Genomic DNA, 20,937 nt, shown 5'->3' on the forward strand with positions numbered 1-20,937 from the left:
AGAAATGTCCTCCCCCGCCCCCGGCAGGTGCATGCGGTCTCTTTCCCCTCAGGCTGCTGTGCTGTGGTGTGAGCATCTCTACAGGCCCTTGACTTCCCCTTTGCATGCAGGAGTCTTGCTTTGGCTCCCTGGGACCTGGAGTTTTGTGCTGCCTGCCCATCAGACTGGAGCAGCATGGGGCAGGGAGGGAGCATTGAGGCATCTGCAGTTGTGGCTGAAAAACCCAGCCGTAGTCCACTGTGTCTGCGCAACCCATAAATGTGTGTACCCTGGCCCCTGCGCTAACCCTAAACCAGCCCTGCCGGGCATTGGCACAGCAGCGAGGAGGGGATTAGTCCCCCTGCACCCTGGCGGGTGGGAACTCAGACCCTGGCAAGCAGCGGGGAGGATGATCCTGGCAGAACGCTGTGCTGGGAACTCCATCGGCTCTTCATGCCAGGAGGAAGGAGTCACTGGCTTTTGGAAGTGGTTCGTGCAAACGCCCGAATAAAAGAATAAACTGGAGCGCTCACTGAATGGCTGCTCTGGAGGCAGCACAGGTGCCCTCTTGGGAGCTGGGAGCCTGCTGCTGCACGCTTCATCCGCTGGCACCGACGGGAGGCAGCCCCCGGGGTAGTGATTTTGCATGGGTCTCCGGTCAGCCTAACTCTGCTTGCTGACCTGCCCCCTGCCCTTGCCAGCTCCTTCCAGGATGTTCTGTATTGCAGGGGAAGCGGCTGGCGTCTTCCTGTGCTGGGCAGTGCATGCCTTACGGCTGAGCTCAGGCGTGGAACTCCCCTGCTTCCTGGACCATACGGGGACCAGAGTCATCTGGCTTTAGTGGACAGTGTTGAGAGTTAAAAGGCACCGTGTGGCAGAGTTCTCCTTTTGACCATTACACGGCCCGGTGGCTATGCAGAGAGGGCTCTTTAGGCCCAGACGTGCACTGTCCTCCTGTCTTCAGCACACAGCCCTGTTCCCCCTCCACTCTGGGTGTAACCTGCAGGCATTGTTTCTGGAGCAGAGTCCCCCCTTGTGCAACAAATGTCGTACCTTACCCGCCCTTCCTCACAGCTTAGCTTTGACTCCTGTGTAAATAGTTGATTTCCTGAAGACCAAAGCAAAACCAGGGGCCATTCCAATCTTGTCGTGCAAAGGGAGGGCTGCTGCTGGCTGGGCGGAGTGCTTGCAGCTTCCTCGCACAATTCTCGGGGCAAGGAACCGATTGGTCTTTGTTACGCTGAATGGGTGTGCGAATAAATCTTGAGGGAGTAGCTCATGATTACATAGGAGAGAAAGGATAATCTAGCGGATGGAGCTGTGGGTTGGGCTCAAGAGACTGGGGATCAGCATGGGCACATGCTCCCTGTGTGACCTTGGGCAAGTCACTTAGTCTATCCTGGGTCTTTCCGTTCCCTGTCTGTTAAATGGGGCATTACAAGGATAAAATCCATTCACAGTTTTGAGGTGCACTGGTACCAGGGGATGATGGCCATATAATATCTAGATGGAAAGTAGGAGAGCCCTGGAGTGGGTGAAGACAGTACTCTGCCATCTCCAGCAGCCATGCAAGTGTCCTACTTCACCAGCTATGTTCCCCTGTTTAACTTCTCCTTTGCCTTGTAGCAAGAGCCATAATGTAACAAACTTGTTGATGCAAAGAGCAGAAGGGGATGTCAGCCCTTTCTGCTCCTCACTCTTTATAAAGATGGCTGGAAAGGTGTGTGTGTGTGTGTGTGTGTTTAAAAAAAAAAAATCTCAACCCTTAGAAATATCAGGAATGTCAAGTCTAGTCTTCATCTCTTTGAAGGAAGCTCTGTTGAGTTACTCTCAGATGTGCGGAAAGCTATCCCAGCCTAGGATAGAAGGGATGAGTGGAGTTGTTGCTTTCTTTTAGGTGTTAAATGCAACAAAGTTAAACACTCTTAATTAAAATCGCTTCCTTGATTAACCAGCTTTCACTTCATTGGTATGAGGGACATTACAGGAATTGCTAGACTGGATCAGACCATCTGGTCCAGGAATTTGGATCCAACAATAGCTAGTAGCAGTAGTTTCAGAGGAAGGTGCAGGAGGCAGTGGTGGGATAACCTGCCCCCAGGGAAGTCTGTCCCTAACCCCAATTAGTTAGAGGTTGGTTTATGCCCTGAAACCTGTTTGGATCCTTCTAGATCTCAGGGTTTTTTAATCCGTATTATTATAACTGTGTACTCTTGTTATCCATCTCCAATCTTCTTTTGATTCCTGACCATCTTGCTAGTTCTCCAGCTGTCCAGAGTCTCCTAGGGTAGACAAGCAATTGCAACCTTAGGTATCAACAACAAGATGACTATTAATGTTTTTTTGGGGAGGCGAGGGAAGAGTCAACTTTCAGGCCTTTCTTCCTAAGAAGTGTAAATAAGGCAGAAGCCCCTTTTCCCCATTTGCCTTGAATATATGGGGTTATACACCGATAACAATGCATTGTTCCTTTAAAACAAGGGACTTCTGCAAGTCTTAAGGCTGGAGAGTCAACATTTTCTCTCACATCGGTTCACCCAACTAGAAAAATGAAGGTCCATGATCAGTACTGAATGAAATTCCTTCTGCATCCTTGGGTACATGTCAGTTTAAAGCGGCAGAAAATGGAAGATCTCTTGGATAGCTGCGATGCGCATGCCTGTTGATAAGGGTCCCTAAAGGTCTATTGATTGAGTTTCTGTAGCAAAACTTTTGCTGCTTGGCCGGAGTCTGAAAAATTTGCAAAGCAGAATGGAGCAGGGGATGGGGCAGGCTTATAGAGCTCCATAGTTCCCAGGATTGCTGGCGGTCACGCTCAGGTCACAGCTGCACCCAAACTTGACCTATGGCTTCCCCGAATTTCCTGTGGAACGCAAGATGGTGCAGGATAGAGCAGGCCCGGCGTTCAGCTCAGGTTTGCTGCCCCTGCAGCCGCTATAGACACATCCTTGTACCAGTAATTCTGATACGGAGAAGCGTGTGTGTCGGGGGGAGAAACCGACAGCGTTAGCTGCCTCCTGCAATGGCAGTTTGCCATGGCTGGGCTCTGACTGCCAAGTGGTCGTGGGGCATTGGGCTTCAAACAGGTCCTGGGGAGGAAGGCAGCAAGGAACCTCCTTTCCCGTCTTAGCCGTTATCTCCGACATGGGCTGGGAAAATATACAGTATCCGGGCTTCTGTAACAGCCAGCATATGTCTTTGTATGTGTCTCCCTGCCTCGGGGCGACTGCGGAGTTCACCTGAGCTGGCTGGGTGGCGCCAGTATGTTTTTAATTGATTTCACATGGTTGAGCAAAGCCACTTAGTGAGAGCACGGTGCGGAAGTGCTTGGTGGAGGTGCTGAGGCAGGGAAGGTGATGGTTCACTGAGCCCAGCTCGCTGTCCTGTTTAAATCACTTCACAAAGGCAGTAACCTAGCAGCGTGCGGTGCGGTTGCGGTCTTTAGCGTACATTGTGTAGCAAGTTATGTGCCGCTCGCCCAGCCACGTCTGCTTGCAATGGCGCCTGAGTCTCTCATGTTAATATTGTAACATCGCAGACACACAGTCTGGTTAGTCCTTGTCTAGCGTGGAGTGCTGGCCCAGTCTATGCTGTCTAAACTGTGAGGAAATGCTTTAGGTGAAGTGTGTCCCAGCCAGTGCACGCAAAAGCCCAGTCTATGCCACCACTTCATGGATTGCAGCTAGCACCTAGTGTGACTGGATTTATGCTGGGAGATTGTCAAATGTGGATATGTTTCAATAACTTTGGACGGAGCCAGCTTCACAGGGGTCTGGTAGGAGAAGGCTCTCTGATGCCCTGAATTCAGACTTCATTTCAGCCCACTGGATGCTGTTGGCCCTAAGCAGGTCTTCCCTTTGCATGGTAGCATCTTCTGTGCAGTGACAATGGGTACGGAACAGGACTAAACAGGATGGTGCTGGGTTTCCAGCATGGTTGGGCATATCCAATGGAAGCTCCACAGTGTTTCTCCTCTTATTCGGTAGGAAAGTTGTGGTGGGACAAATGAAAAGAGGGCTACTTAGCCTCCTCTGCCCTTGCCCAAGCTAAATGAAGTTGTTCGTCTGACCTACTTACAGACACAGCGGTCAGTGGGGATGAAACCTGGGACCAAAATTATAGGCCTATCACGTGAGCCAAAGAAGTAACTTCACTAGCTGTGCATCGGCAGCAGGCTGTTATGGTGCTGTGGGCCACCTCTAGCAGGAGTCATGACTGAACTAAACCAGTGTGTTACGGTCTCATCAAAGTGAATGTCTGGGGTGGACACTTCAGGTCAAGGCTTGGTTCTGTGGTTGGTGTCCATTTTCACGTGTGGCAGCGGGGGGAGCGATTGTAGCTCCTCCGCTCTTAGTCATGTTTCCTCCATCTCCTGTTGGTGCTGGTGTAGACAGTGATGTGTCCTCTCTCCTACAGAACTTTGAAGTGGAGGCCGATGACTTGGTGACCATTTCGGAGCTGGGCCGTGGGGCCTATGGAGTGGTGGAGAAAGTACGGCACGCGCAGAGTGGCACCATCATGGCTGTCAAGGTGAGAACAGCGCACTGGGGTCTCCCGCAGTGGAGCGTGAGGCTCGAGAGAGCAGGGAGCAGCTCCTCTAGAAACCCAATCCAGCGCCCGTTGGAGTTGATAGAGAGAACCTGAGTGACTCCTCTGGCTGTTGGATTGAGCCCCCGTCTCCTTGGGTACCTGGATGTGAATGAGACCCTAGCTCTGTGTGTGACTCCAGCATTCCACTGGTGGGGCTGGATTTGGGGAGGCACTGACTAGGCGAGTGGAAAAGCATGAGCAGAACCCACCTTCCTGTAGGGAATGGAGCGCTACTCCTGCAGCACAGGACGCTCTGAAGCATTTCAATGCTCAGTGCATGACATCCCAGCCCTCGAGGTTCATGCCCTTGGTCGCCTGGACCTGCTGTGTGGGCCATTTGTATATCTAGGTGCCTGTTTAGGGGCTGGCATGCTTCAGTGCCTGCCACAGAGTCCACCAATGGTAGCGGAGATCTCTCAGTGGTACCCAAGTGCACTACCTGGAAATCTGGGACCTATGCATCTAAATGACCTAAGGGGTGGGTGAAATTCTGTCCATCAGCACTGCAGATGCAAGATGAGAGGCCTAGTGAAAGTTAGGCTAACAATGGGGCCCTTAAAGCTCCAAGCACGTAATGGGAGGTCTGAGGTGTCACGTGTGGGCCCAAGAGCATAACTGTTGGCTAACGGCTTTTTTCTTTCTCAGAGAATCCGAGCGACCGTGAACACTCAAGAGCAGAAGAGGTTACTGATGGACTTGGACATCTCCATGAGGACAGTAGACTGCTTCTATACAGTCACCTTCTATGGAGCCCTCTTCCGAGAGGTAATGGGGCAGTATTAGATCTGGTACGCTCTGGCAGCTCAGTTCTTAACCTGCTTATGGTACAGGGGTGAAATGGTTTCTTGAAGAACCCCGTATCCAGCCTCTCCTGGCCATTCTGCAGGGGCTGTTTTAGTGGCTGGTTGGACTCCAGCATGGCACAGATCCGTCAGTTCTCCAGAAGGAGTAGATCCTAGGCCACCATATTACATCCACCAAGTGCCAAGGAGCCTGGGTGAGGAGGGGGGGTAGTCTCTCTCTCCTCCACTGTCCCACCTCCATACTAAGGCTCTGATTCAAAGCTCATTGCATCAATGGGGATCTTTCCAGCCACATCACTGTACTTTGGAGCAGGCCCTAAAACAGTACTCGCAACGGTATCTTAAGTGCAGCTTTGGCCCATATGTTTTCATCCCGCCCATGCCCCAGGCAAACATGATGCTCGGATACAGAAGGAGCTGATGCTTACAGGTTTTCCCGCATCAAAAGGGCAGGGACTGCCACCTTCATTTGATCTCAGGGTGATTCTGTGCAAGGAAATTCCTCCTCCTCCTCCTCTTCCTCATGAACGGCTTCTCTCCTCATTAGGGCGATGTGTGGATCTGCATGGAGCTGATGGACACCTCTCTGGATAAATTCTATAAGAAGGTGCTGGAAAAGAAGAAGACGATCCCTGAGGATATCCTCGGGAAGATCGCTGTGTCTGTGAGTGGCTGGCTTTTGATTGGAGAATGCTGGGTGGTGTCCTTCGGTACCATCCCCCTGCCGACCCCACCTTTGGTTCTGGAAGCTTGCATTGCCCCAGGGCTTGGCACTGGGGCACGCTGCACAGGTCCTAAGCATTGTGACATTTGTGTGAATGCAAGGAGACCACGCGTTGCCGGCTCTGTTGCCCTGAAGCTAATGGCACACGCCACCTGTTCAAACACATACTCGTTTAGAAGCTGGTGGCGGTGTTGCTGGGAAAGGCTTACTCTGTGAGGTTCAGTGTGTCTGACAAGTTCTTTCTCTTCTGATCTCTAGATTGTGCGAGCACTGGAGCATTTGCACAGTAAACTGTCAGTGATTCACAGAGGTAAGTGCTGGGTGACTAGAATGACATGCCTGCATGATTCTCTCTCCTTGGAATCCATTTTAGAAGAGCACAAAGCCTGTAGGATGCTGGGTGTGGTTGGCTCTTGGGTTCATTTTGCAGAAGGTGCTTAGAATCCTGAGACAAGCTTCAAACCTAAGGGCCTGACCCTAAGGGATGTTTTGCACCCATGACTCATTGAATTTGTTCCTTATAACTAAGGCTGTGTGTCTGTCACGGAAGACACAGATTCTGTGACCTCCGTGATTTCTGCAATGGCTGGTGCTGGCTCAGGGGCTACTCGAGCCCCCAGTACCAGCAGGGGTCCCGGGTCACATGCCCCCGCCCGCGCCCCCCCTCCAGCACCAGTAGGGGTCCTGGGCCTTGTGCTGCTGCCCCCTTCCCCCAGCACCAGCAGGGGTGCCGGGCCACCTCCAGCACCCATGGTGCCCCCAGATTGTCCTCCCAGAGCACCCGGCCCAAGTTTTAGTTAGGGGTATATAGTAAGTCATAGACAGGTCACAAGCCGTGAATTTTTGTTTACTGCCCATGACCCGTCCATGACTTTTTTACTCAAAATGCCCATGACTAAAATGTAGCCTTATTTTTAACCCACCACATGATTCTGGGCCTTTTCCCCTGTCCAGCTCGAATGTGTAACAATTTTATTTCCACATACTTCCCACTCACAACTTCAACTCCTGAAGAATGAGCATAAATTGCAGACTGTTAGAAAAATTCCCTCAGATTCCTTGCAGCTGGCCGGGGGCTGAAGGATAAACTCATGGCTAAAACTCGGGGACTGGAAGTCAGGAGATCTAGGTCCTCTTCCTTGCTCTGCTATAGCAGAGGCATAACCTTGGGCAAGTCACTTATTCTGTCTGCGCTTCAGGTTCTGCGTCAGAGGAGATCTGTCTGTCGCCTGAGGAGGTAGAGCAGGGGTGGCCAACCTGTGGCTCCGGAGTCTCATGCGGCTCTTCAGACGTTACTATGCGGCTCCTTGTATTGGCACCGGCTCTGGGGCTGGAGCGACAGGCGCCAACTTCCCAGTGTGCCGGGGGGTGCTCGCTGCTCAACCCCTGGCTCTGCCACAGGCCCTACCCCCACTCCACCCCTTCCCGTGCCCTCCCCTGAGCCTGCACTGCCCTTGCTCCTCTCCCTCCCGCCCAGAGCCTCCTGCATGCCATGAAACAGCTGATCGGGAGGTGTGGGGAGGGAGTGGGAGGTGCTGATCGGGCGGGGCTGCCAGTGGGCGGGAGGTGCTGGGAGCCGGGGATGGGGAGGAGCTGATGTGGGGGCTGCTGACGTATTACTGTGGCTCTTTGGCAATGTACGTTGGTAAATTCTGGCTCCTTTTCAGGCTCAGATTGGCCACCCCTGAGGTAGAGGCTTAGCTCATTGTCCTGGGGTATAAGGTGCTATAGAAGTGCAAAGTATACTAAAAATAAGAGCGTATAATATTAAAATCTAGGATCAGTGGGGCTTTTGACTTCTGGTCTTGTTTCCTTTGGCTTATCCTCTCTCCCTTGAGTCAGCCAGGATTCCTTGCAAAGTCTCTGCCAGACAGGAACATTGACTTCCTGGTTTTAAGCCTCCTTAATTCTGTAGCCCACTTCTTTTGTGCTTTCTAAATGGAAGATGTAATCCGCTCCCTCTCTGTAATCCTGTTAGATGTGAAGCCTTCCAACGTTCTCATTAACAAGGAGGGGCACGTGAAAATGTGTGACTTTGGAATCAGTGGCTACTTGGTGGACTCCGTTGCTAAGACCATGGATGCTGGCTGTAAACCCTACATGGCTGTAAGTGTGTGTGGATGTGTAATCTGGTCTGTCATTTTGAGCCTGCGTTCTGCCTTGGATCAGCTGTGGGTGGCTCTGTCCCCTCCCCAGCTCCTAATTTTAAGTAGGAACAGAATGAAAACAAACCACCCGCCCACTCCCCTTGGCCTGCCCTGAAATTGAACCGCTCACAGAATGTTCTCTGGGGGCCCCGATTCAGCAAAGCACTTGGTTTAACTTGAAGCATGTAATGGGCCCCACTCAAGTCACTGCACATCTGTATAATTGAGTCAGCGGGGTTACCCGTGTAGTTAAGCATGGGCTTTGTTGGATTGGGCACCAAGCGTTGTCTCTGTAACCCAGGCTGCTCCCCTGCCATCTTCTGTCCTCAAAATAGCACAGGGAATCGTCTTACTAGCCTGGCCGTTGGCAGAAGATGCCTGTTGGCTGGCTGCCTCCTCGTTGGCTAGACAGTGTGCTGACATTTCTACTTACTGAGCTAATCAGGATTGTTTCCCTGCTTGCCTTGTCCTCCCAGCACCCTGCCCAGTGTTACCCACCTGTTGCTGTCTTGTTATATGTGCGGACTGTACATTCCTTGGGGGCAGGAACTGTCCTTTTCTCAGATGGATGCACAGTGCCTTGCACCAGGAGGGCCACCATAACTGATGATATTGGCAATTGCAGTTGAAGCCATTTCTGGGAGTTGGAATGTGAGGAAAAAAGAACAAAATTAATGTGGATAAGGCTGATCAAGACATTGCTTTGATCAGTCTTGTTTAGAGGTAACTTTTCTCGGGGGAGCCTATACCCTAACATCAGCCCATGGGGAGCCCGCCTAGACTGGGTTTCATAGTCCAGAATATATGCTGGTAGGTGTCTGTCTGTCTTCTACGTTGGGCAAATGAGATTGAGTTGAATGCATCTTCCATCTTGTCATTACAGCCTGAGAGAATAAACCCGGAACTGAACCAGAAGGGCTACAACGTGAAGTCTGATGTGTGGAGTCTTGGAATCACAATGGTAATGGTGCTCGCGCTCTGTGGTCTGTATGACCACGCTGGGGAGGGCCTACCTCCAGCTTGTAGCCTGGTCATGCTTAAAGTGGTTTGGAAACTGCCACCCCAGGAGGATATGTTCCAGTAGAAGCCAAATCCTAAGGCCAGTTCCTGTTCACGTCTAGGGGAGCAGGACTGGATGAAGACACAGTAAGGGCCTCGGGGTTTGGCCCTCAACAGACTTCTCCTTGCATTCCCCGGTACAGCTGTTTTGCTGCAAGGGGCTGTGGTTTTCACAAGTACGTTGGGCAGTATCAGGTTAGCTCTGAGCCCCCCTCCACTCCAGAGGGGCTTAAATCCCTTGGCAGGCAAATGAAAACGGCAGGCTGGGCTGTGGGCTCCCAGGGGTGCTGGGTCCAGGCTGGCTCTGTTGATGAAGAGGGTGCTGGTGCCTCTTGTGGGAAGCCAGGATTCCAGGCTTTTAACACCCCATTCACGGCCCTGTCCACCTTCCAGTTCCCTCTTGTGCTAGTTGGGGGCATGGTCTCCGTAGCTGGGCACAAGGAATGTGGTTCGGTTTGTACCCAAGGAGCGACTGTTCTGCCAGCACAGCTGTTTGTACCATGGGCCTGACCTGTGTAGCAGTGCATTCTGGGAATATCTGGGTCAGTCATGCCATAGTGCCCAGAGAACATGCACACAGAGTAGCAGGTGGGTCAATGCGATGTGGGATATGTCACTGCCCAGAGAGCTGGGAGGAAGGAGGGCCAGTCCAACCGGTTACAGAAAGCTTTGGGGATCTGGGTGTTGCAAGAAGTGAGTTGCACCCGTCTCAAGACCTCTAGCTGGGGAGGGTGAGGAACACACAACTCTCATGATGCGTGGACACAAGGAATGTTTCAAGCCAGCCATGCCGCTCTCTGATTATAAATCTGATTTGTAGTAGTGGTGGCTTAGGGTAGCTTATCTACCAAGCGTAAGAAACTGCTGTTTCAGTGAGCATCTAAAGCCTTCTGGCACCAATGGACAAAGGAAATCCCGGTTCTTGGCTCAAAGAATTTAAAGCCTGGGAAATGTTTTCTCCCCTTCCAAGAGATGGAGAGGCTGAGGGGGTAGTGTGTGTTTGTTTTTTGTTTTTTTTAAAGGATTTCCCCCATGCTTTTAACTGTGACATTCATGAAGTTGGTTTGTGCATGCGGCAAAGGACTGCCTTGGCAAATGTCGTCTGTCCCTGTCCCGTCGTCCCGTCCCCCCCACCACCCCGCAAAAGCAACCTCCAACACTTGCCTGTTCGAATTTGCATTCAGTCTGGAGCTGAGCTGAGCTGATTGGACACCTGCGCAGCAGCCTGGAAATGTGATCATGCTTCAGTTTTCCTCCCAAAATGCAGGAAGCTGTGCAATGAGCGATTGTGTGAATGAGGAATTCTATCGGCTTATGTAAAAGCCAGAGGGAGGGCTCCACTGAAATGTTGCCAGCAGGCTGCTGATTTTCACCCCAGCCTGTGTGATTCTTACTAATGTCTTCCTCTGGGCTGGCTTCCTGGTTTTGTAACCTAGTGGCCAGCATGTATTCAGGACTGTTGGCTAGTACCAAATAGGGTCTTTTCGTGGGTGGGTTGCACAGAGTTTTCTGGCAGCAGGAATCCGAATCCAGACTGGTCACCAATCATGAGACCAAAGCCTCCTGGGGCTGCTGCATTGTGTGCCCAGTGTCCCTGCGGGGTGTCGGAGAGCTCATTGAGGGCTCCTTCCTGCCCTCCCATCCTGGCCTGTGCCAGGCAGTCAGTGACTCTTCCAGCAGGTAACAGTGCCTGTCTGAGGGCAGGAATGAATCCTTTGTAACACGGTGCCATCCCTCGCAGCACTATAGATAATTTTTACAGGGCAACTCTCATTGTAGTGGTTAAGGACATAAACAGCAGAAGCTAAACTTAGCACAGCTTGCATTGGGCCATGAAGCTGGCTAGACTCTGGCTTCTATGCATTCCAAACCCTTCCAGAGCTTGCTCTGCCACTGGCCCACAGAGTTCTCCTTTAGGAGCCAACCACATGAGCCCCCTAACTGAGCTTAGCTACCGAGACAGGGTTCGTGGTGATGTACCTTAAAGATACAGCTGCGGCTGTGGACCCAGAGGAAGGGCAGCGAAGCTGTCTAGAGATGTGGGAGAACTTGCAATCGAAGGGAGAAAAGGAAGGCTGAGTGTTTAGGTCTGAAAAAAGAGCTGGAGGGCAGTCAGCAAGTATGTGGGGAGTACTTGGAGCGGATCAATCCCTGTTCTTATTGTCCTTCCATTGCACGAGCTCCAAGTGACCATCAGACTTAAAAGAAAAGAAGCCTCTGGAATGTGCTCCCGCAGGAGGCTGGAGATTTTTGTTGGGTTTGACTAGGCAGCCTGACTTTGACCGAGAACACTGGAAATTATGCAGGCCAGGGTAGAGGTGGTTGAATCTCCTGATTCTGGGCATAAGCCGATCACCAAATAAATATCCTTTCTCTGTGTGACATTACATGATGCCTCTGGATGCCTGGTAGGATTTTGCCTGCCTCTGAACATGCAGCAAAGGCTGCTGATAGAGTAAAGATAGCAGGTTTGGTGGATTCATGGTCCAAACTGGCATAGCCGATTCTCTAACTAATTCTCTTCCATTGGCTTTCCTATTCCATGGGCGTGTCTTTTTGTGTAGTAATATTCCCGGTGGGGGTTAGTGTAAACTCAGGAGGGTGTTAGGAATCTTAAGATGCCCAAATGCCACGTGATGGACATGTTGAAAATGGGCAGAGTAATACCGAAGGGGCCAGCTGCAAAGCAGCTCAGAACTGCCTCTTGTTTTTCATGGAGAACCTTTAAATAAATAAATAAATAAATAAATAAATAAAATAAAAAATCCTGTTTTCAGAATTTCCTCGGAGAACATATAATATATGTGGGTGAGAAGCCAAAACCTGGAAAAAGAATTGGAGTTGTGGAAAAGCACTTTAGCTTCTGGTTTAATTTTTTAATGAAAAACAGGAAAGTTTTGGCAGGAAACTTTCATTTTGGTCAAAAAGTTCATTTAAAAATGTCACCGTTTTTTCACCGAAACAGTATCAACTACCAGTGCCCAGTGTACACTTGGGGCTGTTGGCCTGAAGCTGGTATACTGTATTGCTGTAGTGTCTAGGAACCGAAGTCATGGCCCAGGACCCCTTGTGCTAGTAGAAACACAAAGACAGTCCCTACCCCAGAGAACTATCTAAGTACTATGATGCTGCGGAGCAGTCTGAGGACATGGACATGCAGTATAGCCAATTCCTCATGGCTGTCTTTTTTTTTTTTTTCTTCTTTTTGCCTCCCTTCCCCCCTAGATTGAGATGGCCATTCTCCGCTTCCCCTACGAGTCCTGGGGCACCCCCTTCCAGCAACTCAAACAAGTAGTAGAGGAGCCTTCGCCCCAGCTCCCTGCTGATCGCTTCTCAAAGGAGTTTGTGGACTTCACAGCACAGTGGTGAGTGTCTGAACTGAACCCCATCAGTCTCCTGTATGAGCCTACGGAGGCTTCCTGATGCTGAGTGCTGGTCTCCCGTATCAAAGCACAAAACTTAGCTTTACTCTGCCTCGGGACCCCTGTAAGTCTTTCCTGTCCCCTCGTCCCAAATCACCACTGTCCTGCAATCCGTGCCACAAACGCTCCACAGATCCGTTTGGTTTCAGCTGGGCCGGCTGAAAAGGAACAGATTGCTCTTCTGCTTTGTACGGTTCACCCTGTTGGAATTTCGGTGATGACTTGTTCAGCTGCAGAAACTCAACCCAGTTGCAGCATCCTGGTGCATCTGCTGCCCGACGCTGCCTTTGGCTGCCACTTAGAATTAGGTGAAGGTTGATTGTGACTTTCAGAGGATAAAGCACATCTCAGCTATGCTGGGCTTAGTGCAACTTTTTAAGCGCACCTAGAATCTGCACCGCAGTAGCCTTCAGCTCTTAACTGCGCTGTAGCTGGGCCTGTGATTCTGGCATAGGTATTGGCATTGCAGCATCTGTCCTGTTGGGTGGTACCCAGACCCTCTTATATTGGGCATAGTTTGCACGTGTTCTGGCTGTACAAGGTGAAGGGTGAGGTTTTCATGTGACTGATTTGCCAGGCCAGGAACGTGTTTGCTGTCTGACAGTGCTTTCCTGTTTGCCTGCTTAATTGATTTGCTAGGCTCTTAGGTTCAAAGCCAATATGTGTGTAACCAAGGGGAGTTAAGAACTGGTAGTTGCCTAATAGAAAGAAGGGGATGCTGGCTAGTGATCTCCCTCTCCTGTCCCATCCTGAGATGCTATTTAGTCAATAGACAGCAAAGATGAAGCCACTGTGTCATGGACATTTTTTTTTTTCCTTTCCCCCCTATTCCAGCTTAAGGAAGAACCCTGCAGAACGAATGAACTATTTAGAACTTATGGTGAGCATGGATTTTTATTTTTTGATCTCACACAATCTTGGCCTGTAACTAAAGATAAATGAATAGTCAGTAAGAGTTAGACCGGTGGTTCAACACGCTACACAGCTTAGTTTAGACTCCGGGCTATCTGTACACTTTGAACTCTTTTGCTAAGTCCCAAGTCAGTGACATGGAACAGGTGCGGATTAAACAGGCATATTGAGGTGTCTGCCAGCCAGGTGCATCATGGGTATTCAGACTTCCATCCCTTCACCACCTTCTCCCATCACCTCTGCTGCTGGCTGGCTTGGAACAATCTCAGCTGTTGGTGTGACAGCTGCTATCGTGGCTGACACACCTGTGGTTGAACTGGGGACCTCCAGAGCTAAAAGCATGAGCTGCTCTTGAACTAGTGAACGAAGGCTCCCTAGTTGGGGCTGTAAGAACCCAGATAATCTGCTGACCAGCACAGAGGAGGACCTGTAACACACGCCCAACAGCTGGTTACACTGGTTTCTGCCACCTGCGATGCTGTGTGGTTGAGTTGTCCCCGATGTCTGACTTTTGTCCTAGAATTTTGTATGTACTTTGAAAGCAGAGGTCACAAAGTGTGCAACGAATCGGTTCAGCTCAGTGTACTCTGAGATTCAGCCCAGGGCCTCAGACCTGCTGTCTAAAAGGATCAATGTACCAGCCTTGGGCATTCTTGTTGTATTTGCCTAGGGGGATGGTGGGGGAGGGGCAGGGGGGCCACCACAATGTATTGCTGACTTTGTGACTCCTGCCACAATTGTGTTCAGTGTTTGTCCTTCCTCATGCCCAAGCTGACTCCGTCCTGGTTCTCGTTGGCAGGAACATCCTTTCTTCACCTTGCACAACGCCAAAGAGACCGACATGGTCTCCTTTGTGACAGAGATCCTTGGGGAAGACGCCTAACTCACCAGCCTCGCTGCCACGTACAGTCACTTCAGCCCAACGCCCTGGCTTCCCTGCACAAGAGAGGATGCGGACTCATGTTCACAGTGGTTTGCACAAATTGCATCTCCCCAGCCTGTGTGTGTCTCCAAGCCAGCTGGGCGCGGGGGCACTCTGGTTTTTATCACCTGTATGCTGAAAGTTACACAGGAAGGACCTTGTGGAAATTGACACACACAGTAGTCAGTGCTGTTACTGACTAACCCATGGGATGGAGGGGGCTCGGGAGATGACCTGCTGGTGCCAGACATTCCTCCTCAGTTGTGTCAGGGGAACCAGACTCCTGTGTATCTGAGCTGAGGAATCTGCTATGCCTGAGGATGGGGCAGGGGGAGTGTGAAAGTGCCCTCCCCCAATACCATTCTGGTGCAGCAGTGAAGGGTCCAGAGAATATTTGCACTCGCTCCCTCCATTGTGCAGCAGAGTCAAGAGATTCTTCTGGCACTCTCTAGTCTCCTGTCCCCGCCTCTCCGAGGCCTGGGGAAGGGATGGAAGGGTGTCTCTTCCTGATCCACTGGGGGCCTGAGGGTGCACAGGCTGCCTCCATCAGAGTTCAGTCTTGTTCTGCCTTCCCTCAAGCCCTGCCCTCCCCGCCCGGTACCCTCGCTGCGGGGATCCCACAGGGCTCTGTTCAGAAAGGGGTCTGTGGAAATCTGGGCACAGCTGCAGTTTGCTGCTGCTTGTGGAAGAGGTGGCGGGGGGTGTCGTGGCTCCAGGATCAGAAGCACGCGGCTGTCCAAGGCCGCTCCACGGCTGAGGTGCGCCCCCCCTTCCCAGAGCCCTCTTGAGGCAAATCCACAAACGGGTCAGGTCTCCCTAGACTGTTACAGTAGACCCCCCTGTTCCCCCTCAAAAGCCTGTTCAAACAGTCCCAGCTTGTTCTAAGCTCCTGCATCCACGCTCCCTGGGCAGCTGCGTTCCTGCCTCGGACCACTTCCCCAGTCACACCGGCCAGTGGACCCCTGTCCAAACAGACACAGGCCCATGGCATTTGGGGAGAGGATTCCATGTGCAGCCCTTCCCTGCGTGCCCCCCCCCCCCAATAAACCGGGCTGGGATTGGCTAGGCAGTTAGGCGGCCAGCTCCCATTGGTAGTCAGTGAGTTAGGTGCCGAAATCCCACCCTCAGTGATGTTTCAGATGTTCATAGAGGCTATGACTTGTGCCCCTTCCCCTCTGCCCCCTGGGGCTGGGCCTTCCCACCTAGAGCTCAAGAACTGACCCAGCACTGTGACTCTTGTTCATTTCTGAGGTTGCTTTAATGCCTATTCGGTCCCATGTTAACCAAAAAAAAAAAAAAAAATCTATGTAAAGCCAATGATGTGTCGAGGTGGTGCTGGTAATTGTACATTTGATGTGTATATATAATGGACTTTGTAACTCATTTCCTAGTTTTAATTGAACTAGCTATAAATTAAACCCTTTCCTTGTGAGAGGAGGGGGCCTCCCCCTTCCTTAACAAATCCACTGTGAAAACCAGATGATGGGTCCCCCCTCCCGCAGCCATAGAGGCCTTTGAATGGGCCAGGGAATGGAGGAGTTATCTGACTTCTGCTGTATGTGATCACAGAATGCACATGCCATATGTGGATGATGTTTTTAAAATGGAATGAGTTTTCTGATTTTTTTCCTTTCTAATACATATTTGTGTGTATGTGTGTGTATGTATATGTGTGTGTGTGTGTGTATGTGTATATATATATATATATATATTTTAAATCACTGATGAACATACAAATGTATATGTGGCTAGTGGGTTGGTGAATGCAAGCAACTTTCTGGTTACATTTGGGGTGGCTGGGATGGGTCACAACAAGGCGTAAAAATTGTGGGGTAGTTTGGGTTTTGTTGATAAAAATGCATCTTTTTAACCAAACCTCTTTAAAACACCTCTTGGAACTTTGTACGTGGGAGATCTGGCTTTCAGGGTGCGGCTCCATTAACTTGGGCTCTGCCCCTTTATAAATCAGGTCCCCTAAGTTCCTGGCCCTTGTTGTTCTGCTGCATAGTCAATCTAAGGGCTTCTCTACAAGGGGAAATTGACCGGAGTAGCTCTCCTTGTGGAGACTCTATACTGGAATGAGTCACTTTTATTTCATCACAATTAGTGCACTTCCAGAGCAGAGCAATTATTCCAGGATAAGTTGACTGCACTGGAATAGTGTCCACAGTGGTGGTTTTATTGCAGAATAGCTTATTCTGCAATAGCTATTCTGGCTAATGTCCCATTTTAGACCATCCCTTCCACAACCAGCGCTGTTTATTGACTGGAGATGGCTAAGCCCTGCTCTGTTCTATGGTTCAAAGTACCTTTTTAGATTTACCTGTTGTAAGAAAGTGATTTAACGCTTTCAGCTACTCCTTCCTCTCACCCACTCTGCAAACCACCTGGAACTCTCATGAGACTTGTAGGTGCAACTCTACAGGCTTGGGACAGCAGCTTTGCTGCTGAGCTGTACGATTGTATTTTTCCTTGTTGGTTAGTTGGGATTGTTTTATTTTGACTTTGAGCTCTTTTCCCTCCTTTATTTCCCCCTCGGGTGTTTTGGGGATTGGTTATCGTTTACTGCGTGGGTTTTGGATGCCTTTCACCTTGCCTGATAAAGCCCTGGCTCTGGTTGGATTCCAGCTGTACTCCTGATGGCCTGGGAAGGACTTTCCTTCTGCCTGTGTATGGGGAAATCCCATCTGGGGAGCAAATCTCGCACCCTATGACTGACGTGATGCCAAGGTATTGTTCTCACTGCCTGCACCTGGAGTAAATCTCGCTCTGGGTTAGTTAAATTTTATTTCAGCTTTACCGTTCTGGTATGTGCCCTTGTTTTCTTCCGCTCCAAGGCCTTTATTCTTCTGGCTCTGTTGCTTTCCCTCCGTGGATTGGTGGAAGAACTCCAAGTAACTGCTTGGAACCCAGCTGAGCTTGGAGAGAGAGAATTGTTGCCATGAGAGAAGGCCCTCTCACCTTGTGCTTACGAGAATGGTCTGTAACCATTAACTTGGTCATTGTTTTCAATAAAATAAGCCCCCAAACCAGCTTCTCAAGAGCTTTTCTTGGAACATCAATACTTGCTCATTCAAGCTGCCCCAAACAGTTGTCTACTTTCAGTGTTGGAGTTGGTATTGAAACAAATGAAGTGTATTACAGGAATGCCCCCTCAGACATAAAAAGACAGCTCCTGCCCCAGAGATTGCAATCTTAGTTTAACACATGACAACACAGCCAGGCAACAAATGGGGAAGGCCAGGGCAACAGCGGTGTACACAGTTTGTAGAGGTACTGGTATAAGCAGTGTTGCCTAATGGATAGAACACTAAAGTGGGATTCAGGAGACCTCTGTTCTGTTCCTGGGCTGCTGAGGGACTATGGGCAAATCACTTTGCCGCTCCGTGCCTCGGTTTCCCCACCTGTGCAATGGGGATAGTGACACTGAGCTGCGGAAAGCGCTCTGAAAACTATGGCTAACAAGCAGTAGATAAGATAGGATAGCAGAGCTAGCTGCTGCTGCTGTTAGTCATGCTCAGTAACCAGAGTCCCAACCCTGCCCCGGCCTGGCAGAATGGAATTTTAAGCTACTTTGCGGAGGACAGAGGTTAAATAGGAAGACTCTGGCTAGAGCGATTGTTTTTAGCAGTGTGTGGCCCTACACCAGCTAGCAGGGATTCTCATGGCTGTTGATTGGTATTGTGGTAGTGCCTGGGGCCCTGCTGTACCAACATCGCACAGCCCCTGCTCGGAAGAGCAGGCAGTCTAAATTCTGTCCTCCAGAGTCAAGGGTGTCTGTGTGTTTCAGTTCTGTAGCTACCCAAACACCTGTTAATTCCTGCAAGGAAGAGCAGGGAGGTATAATAATGGGGCTTTAATACTTCCACTGGGTCATTGCATCCCCCAGACGCTCTGAGGTCAGACACCTCCTGCCGACACCCCCCCATGCACTTAGTTGCTCTGATCAGAAATTGGGATCGGATTGAGGCTGGTGTAGTATCCCTCTGGCCACCCGCATCAGCTGTCAAGCAGGCCTCATTCCATTCCCTAGCACTGCAGACGCTGTGTGGAAACGGCGCTGGAGCGTATTCATTTTTAACCGAGTGAGCCAGCATCGCTATGAATAAAAAAAAAAAAAAAAAAAAGTAGTGGATGGAGCTTAATCCGCTGAATCCTTCTGAAAAGTACCTTGGGGTGGGGTCAAGTTGACAAAGAAGATGGACAAAGTAGGCTTTGGAGGAAGCTAGGAGCAAACTCATTTAACTCTAGTCAGTGGTGGAGGATTCACCCCTTCCAACCCTTGAGCTGTTCCAAGGCAGGGATAGTTCATGAGAACACTGATCTAAGAGGCTAGGGTTTTGTTTTGTTTTTTTAATAGGCTGTGAGAATAGGACTCCTGCCTGATCCCCTCACTGCCCTTGAACAGCTGCATAGAAACTCTGGGACTAATCACCCACTTTCTAACTTGCCCTTCTCTAGTGGGAATGTTGTGGGAGTTTCCCGTTGCCTTGTGGGATGAGTGTTCAGCTGATGTTGACTTAAATTTGGGGGTTGTTTCATGGGTGGCAGGTGCACCCCCTGTTCAGGGAGGCTAGTCCCCTGTCCGAGGCCCTGACCCCCGGCCTACTGGAGCCAGAATAGTCCCGAGCCCTGCACCGCAGCACGAGCTGCTCCTGGCCACTAGCCGCCCCGAGCTCTGGGCTGCCAGAGCTGAGCCGAGCCCCTGCCGGCTTTGCGGGAGAGGTGGAACAAGGGTGGGGCCTTGAGGCAGAGCCACAGCCTGGGTTTGGGGAGGCTTAGCCTCCCCTGGCCTATTCTACTTTCCACCCATGGTTTGTTTTCATGGCTTCTTACATGCGAAGTGTGTAGACAGGACCTCCCTCCCATCCCTAGCCAATCTCCTTTCCTGGCCCTCTAGCACTGATCTTCTGCTTTCATCAAACCTTCCCTTGCCCCTGAGGAAGGATGGGCTTCAGTTTAAAGCTGGCTGAAGGAAAGAGGACAGGGTCCTCCTCCTAGCGCTAGGAGCCCCTTGTGCCTGTTTACCCATCTGTGAAATAGGGCCAGTTTATGGAACGGATCCCTGACCTGATGACTTCCCATAAGATGTGGTGTGCGCTGGAGGTTATTAGAAGGAGCAGCCACAGGGCTTATTTCACACTCTAGCACTAATAAGAGCTCTATCAAGATGTCCTGTTTTCACATTCACTGCTGTGCAGCTTTTTTTCTTTAAATCTAAAGGAGCTGTAAAATAACTGGTTCCTTATTTGTATTCCAATAGCATGGAAAGGGCCTAGACAAGACCAGGACATTATTGTGCTAGGCACAGACACCTTCTAACAGCTTGCAAGCTCTTCAGAAGAGGGGCTAACTTGTCAAGACAGTGGGTGTGGAAACAAGGACAGAGGTGAAGTGACTTGCCAAAGGTGACACAGCCCATCAGTGGCAGAGTTGGGAATAGACTCCTCCCCCCGGGTCTCTTGACACTCTGTCTCTCTTCTCCCCCCCCCCCCCGCCAACCTCTCATGCCCCATAAAGCCAAGTTATGATTTTTGTTGCAAAATCCCCGGAGATTCCTCATCCCATCCCATGCTGCAGTGGCCTGCCACCATTTCACAAGGAGACATGGCCTCCCAGGAAAGCATCACTGACACTCTAATAGAAGAGGAGAGGCACAGTCTATAAATGGTTGGGGAAACCCTAACCTGACCTTTTGCGGAAGATCTGGGGTGTGGGAGGAGCTCAGAGATGAGCCTGTGCCTACGTGCTGGGCCCCTAGCAATGGCTTTGGATCTGACCCTGCCCAGCTCCTGAGAAAGAAGACTATCCTCCCAAACAGCCACTAGATGGAGGTAGTGGCTAGTGTTTGCTGGGCTGGCTCTCTATAGTCCTGTGCTTTTTCATTGCTTTCCCCTGCTGCAATGCCTCCTTCATCTCCTGTGAGGCCCAGCGTTGAGCAATTATTACAAGGCAGGGGTCTTGGGCCCCTATATTCTGCCTGGAGCTTGCCTGGTGGGGGAGATACCATGATCATGAAGGTGGTTTTCCCAGGGCAAGTCTCATCCATTGCACTGCGGGTGTGCTGACCCCTGCGATTTTCCCCAAATGTGGGAAACTCGCCTGCAAGAACTCAGTGAGCTGCCCCTTGCAGCAGCACTGAATCCGCGCCCAGCTGTTTGAAAGCTCCATCAGGTGTAATTCTGCATGATCTTTACCAGCGGCAGGGCTGGCACCTGCACCGTGCTCGTTACGCCTTGGTCCTTCTGCTCTTTTGGTGGGAAGAGACTCTGGCTTCCTGTGTTTAATGAGCACACCTAGGGCAGCAGAGGGAGGAACAGCTGGCAAGGCGACCCCATCGCTGGGCAGAATCGTTCACTCCTTTGCCACCTGCTGCCTG

General features: G+C 50.8%; 1 protein-coding gene and 1 non-coding gene across 3 annotated transcripts in view; both read left to right on the forward strand.

Annotated features, from left to right (window-relative positions):
- MAP2K3 (mitogen-activated protein kinase kinase 3) overlaps positions 1–17,590 on the forward strand; it is a 53,888-nt gene extending 36,298 nt beyond the window's left edge. For both annotated transcript variants that reach the window (XM_074965132.1, XM_074965133.1), the window contains exons 5-13: positions 4,396–4,509; positions 5,215–5,334; positions 5,920–6,036; positions 6,355–6,406; positions 8,075–8,202; positions 9,127–9,204; positions 12,528–12,667; positions 13,559–13,604; positions 14,436–17,590. In XM_074965132.1, the coding sequence (XP_074821233.1) occupies positions 4,396–4,509; positions 5,215–5,334; positions 5,920–6,036; positions 6,355–6,406; positions 8,075–8,202; positions 9,127–9,204; positions 12,528–12,667; positions 13,559–13,604; positions 14,436–14,519 (879 nt within the window). In that variant the 3' untranslated portion in view covers positions 14,520–17,590. The remainder of the gene's footprint in view (positions 1–4,395; positions 4,510–5,214; positions 5,335–5,919; positions 6,037–6,354; positions 6,407–8,074; positions 8,203–9,126; positions 9,205–12,527; positions 12,668–13,558; positions 13,605–14,435) is intronic.
- Positions 17,591–20,541: 2,951 nt separating this feature from the next.
- LOC141995476 (U1 spliceosomal RNA) lies at positions 20,542–20,700 on the forward strand. Its single transcript, XR_012641327.1, has one exon. It is a non-coding gene; the product is annotated as a U1 spliceosomal RNA (small nuclear RNA).
- The last annotated feature ends 237 nt before the right edge of the window (positions 20,701–20,937 follow it).

The sequence above is a fragment of the Natator depressus genome, chromosome 10 (assembly GCF_965152275.1).
Source record: "Natator depressus isolate rNatDep1 chromosome 10, rNatDep2.hap1, whole genome shotgun sequence".
NCBI lineage: Eukaryota > Metazoa > Chordata > Testudines > Cheloniidae > Natator > Natator depressus.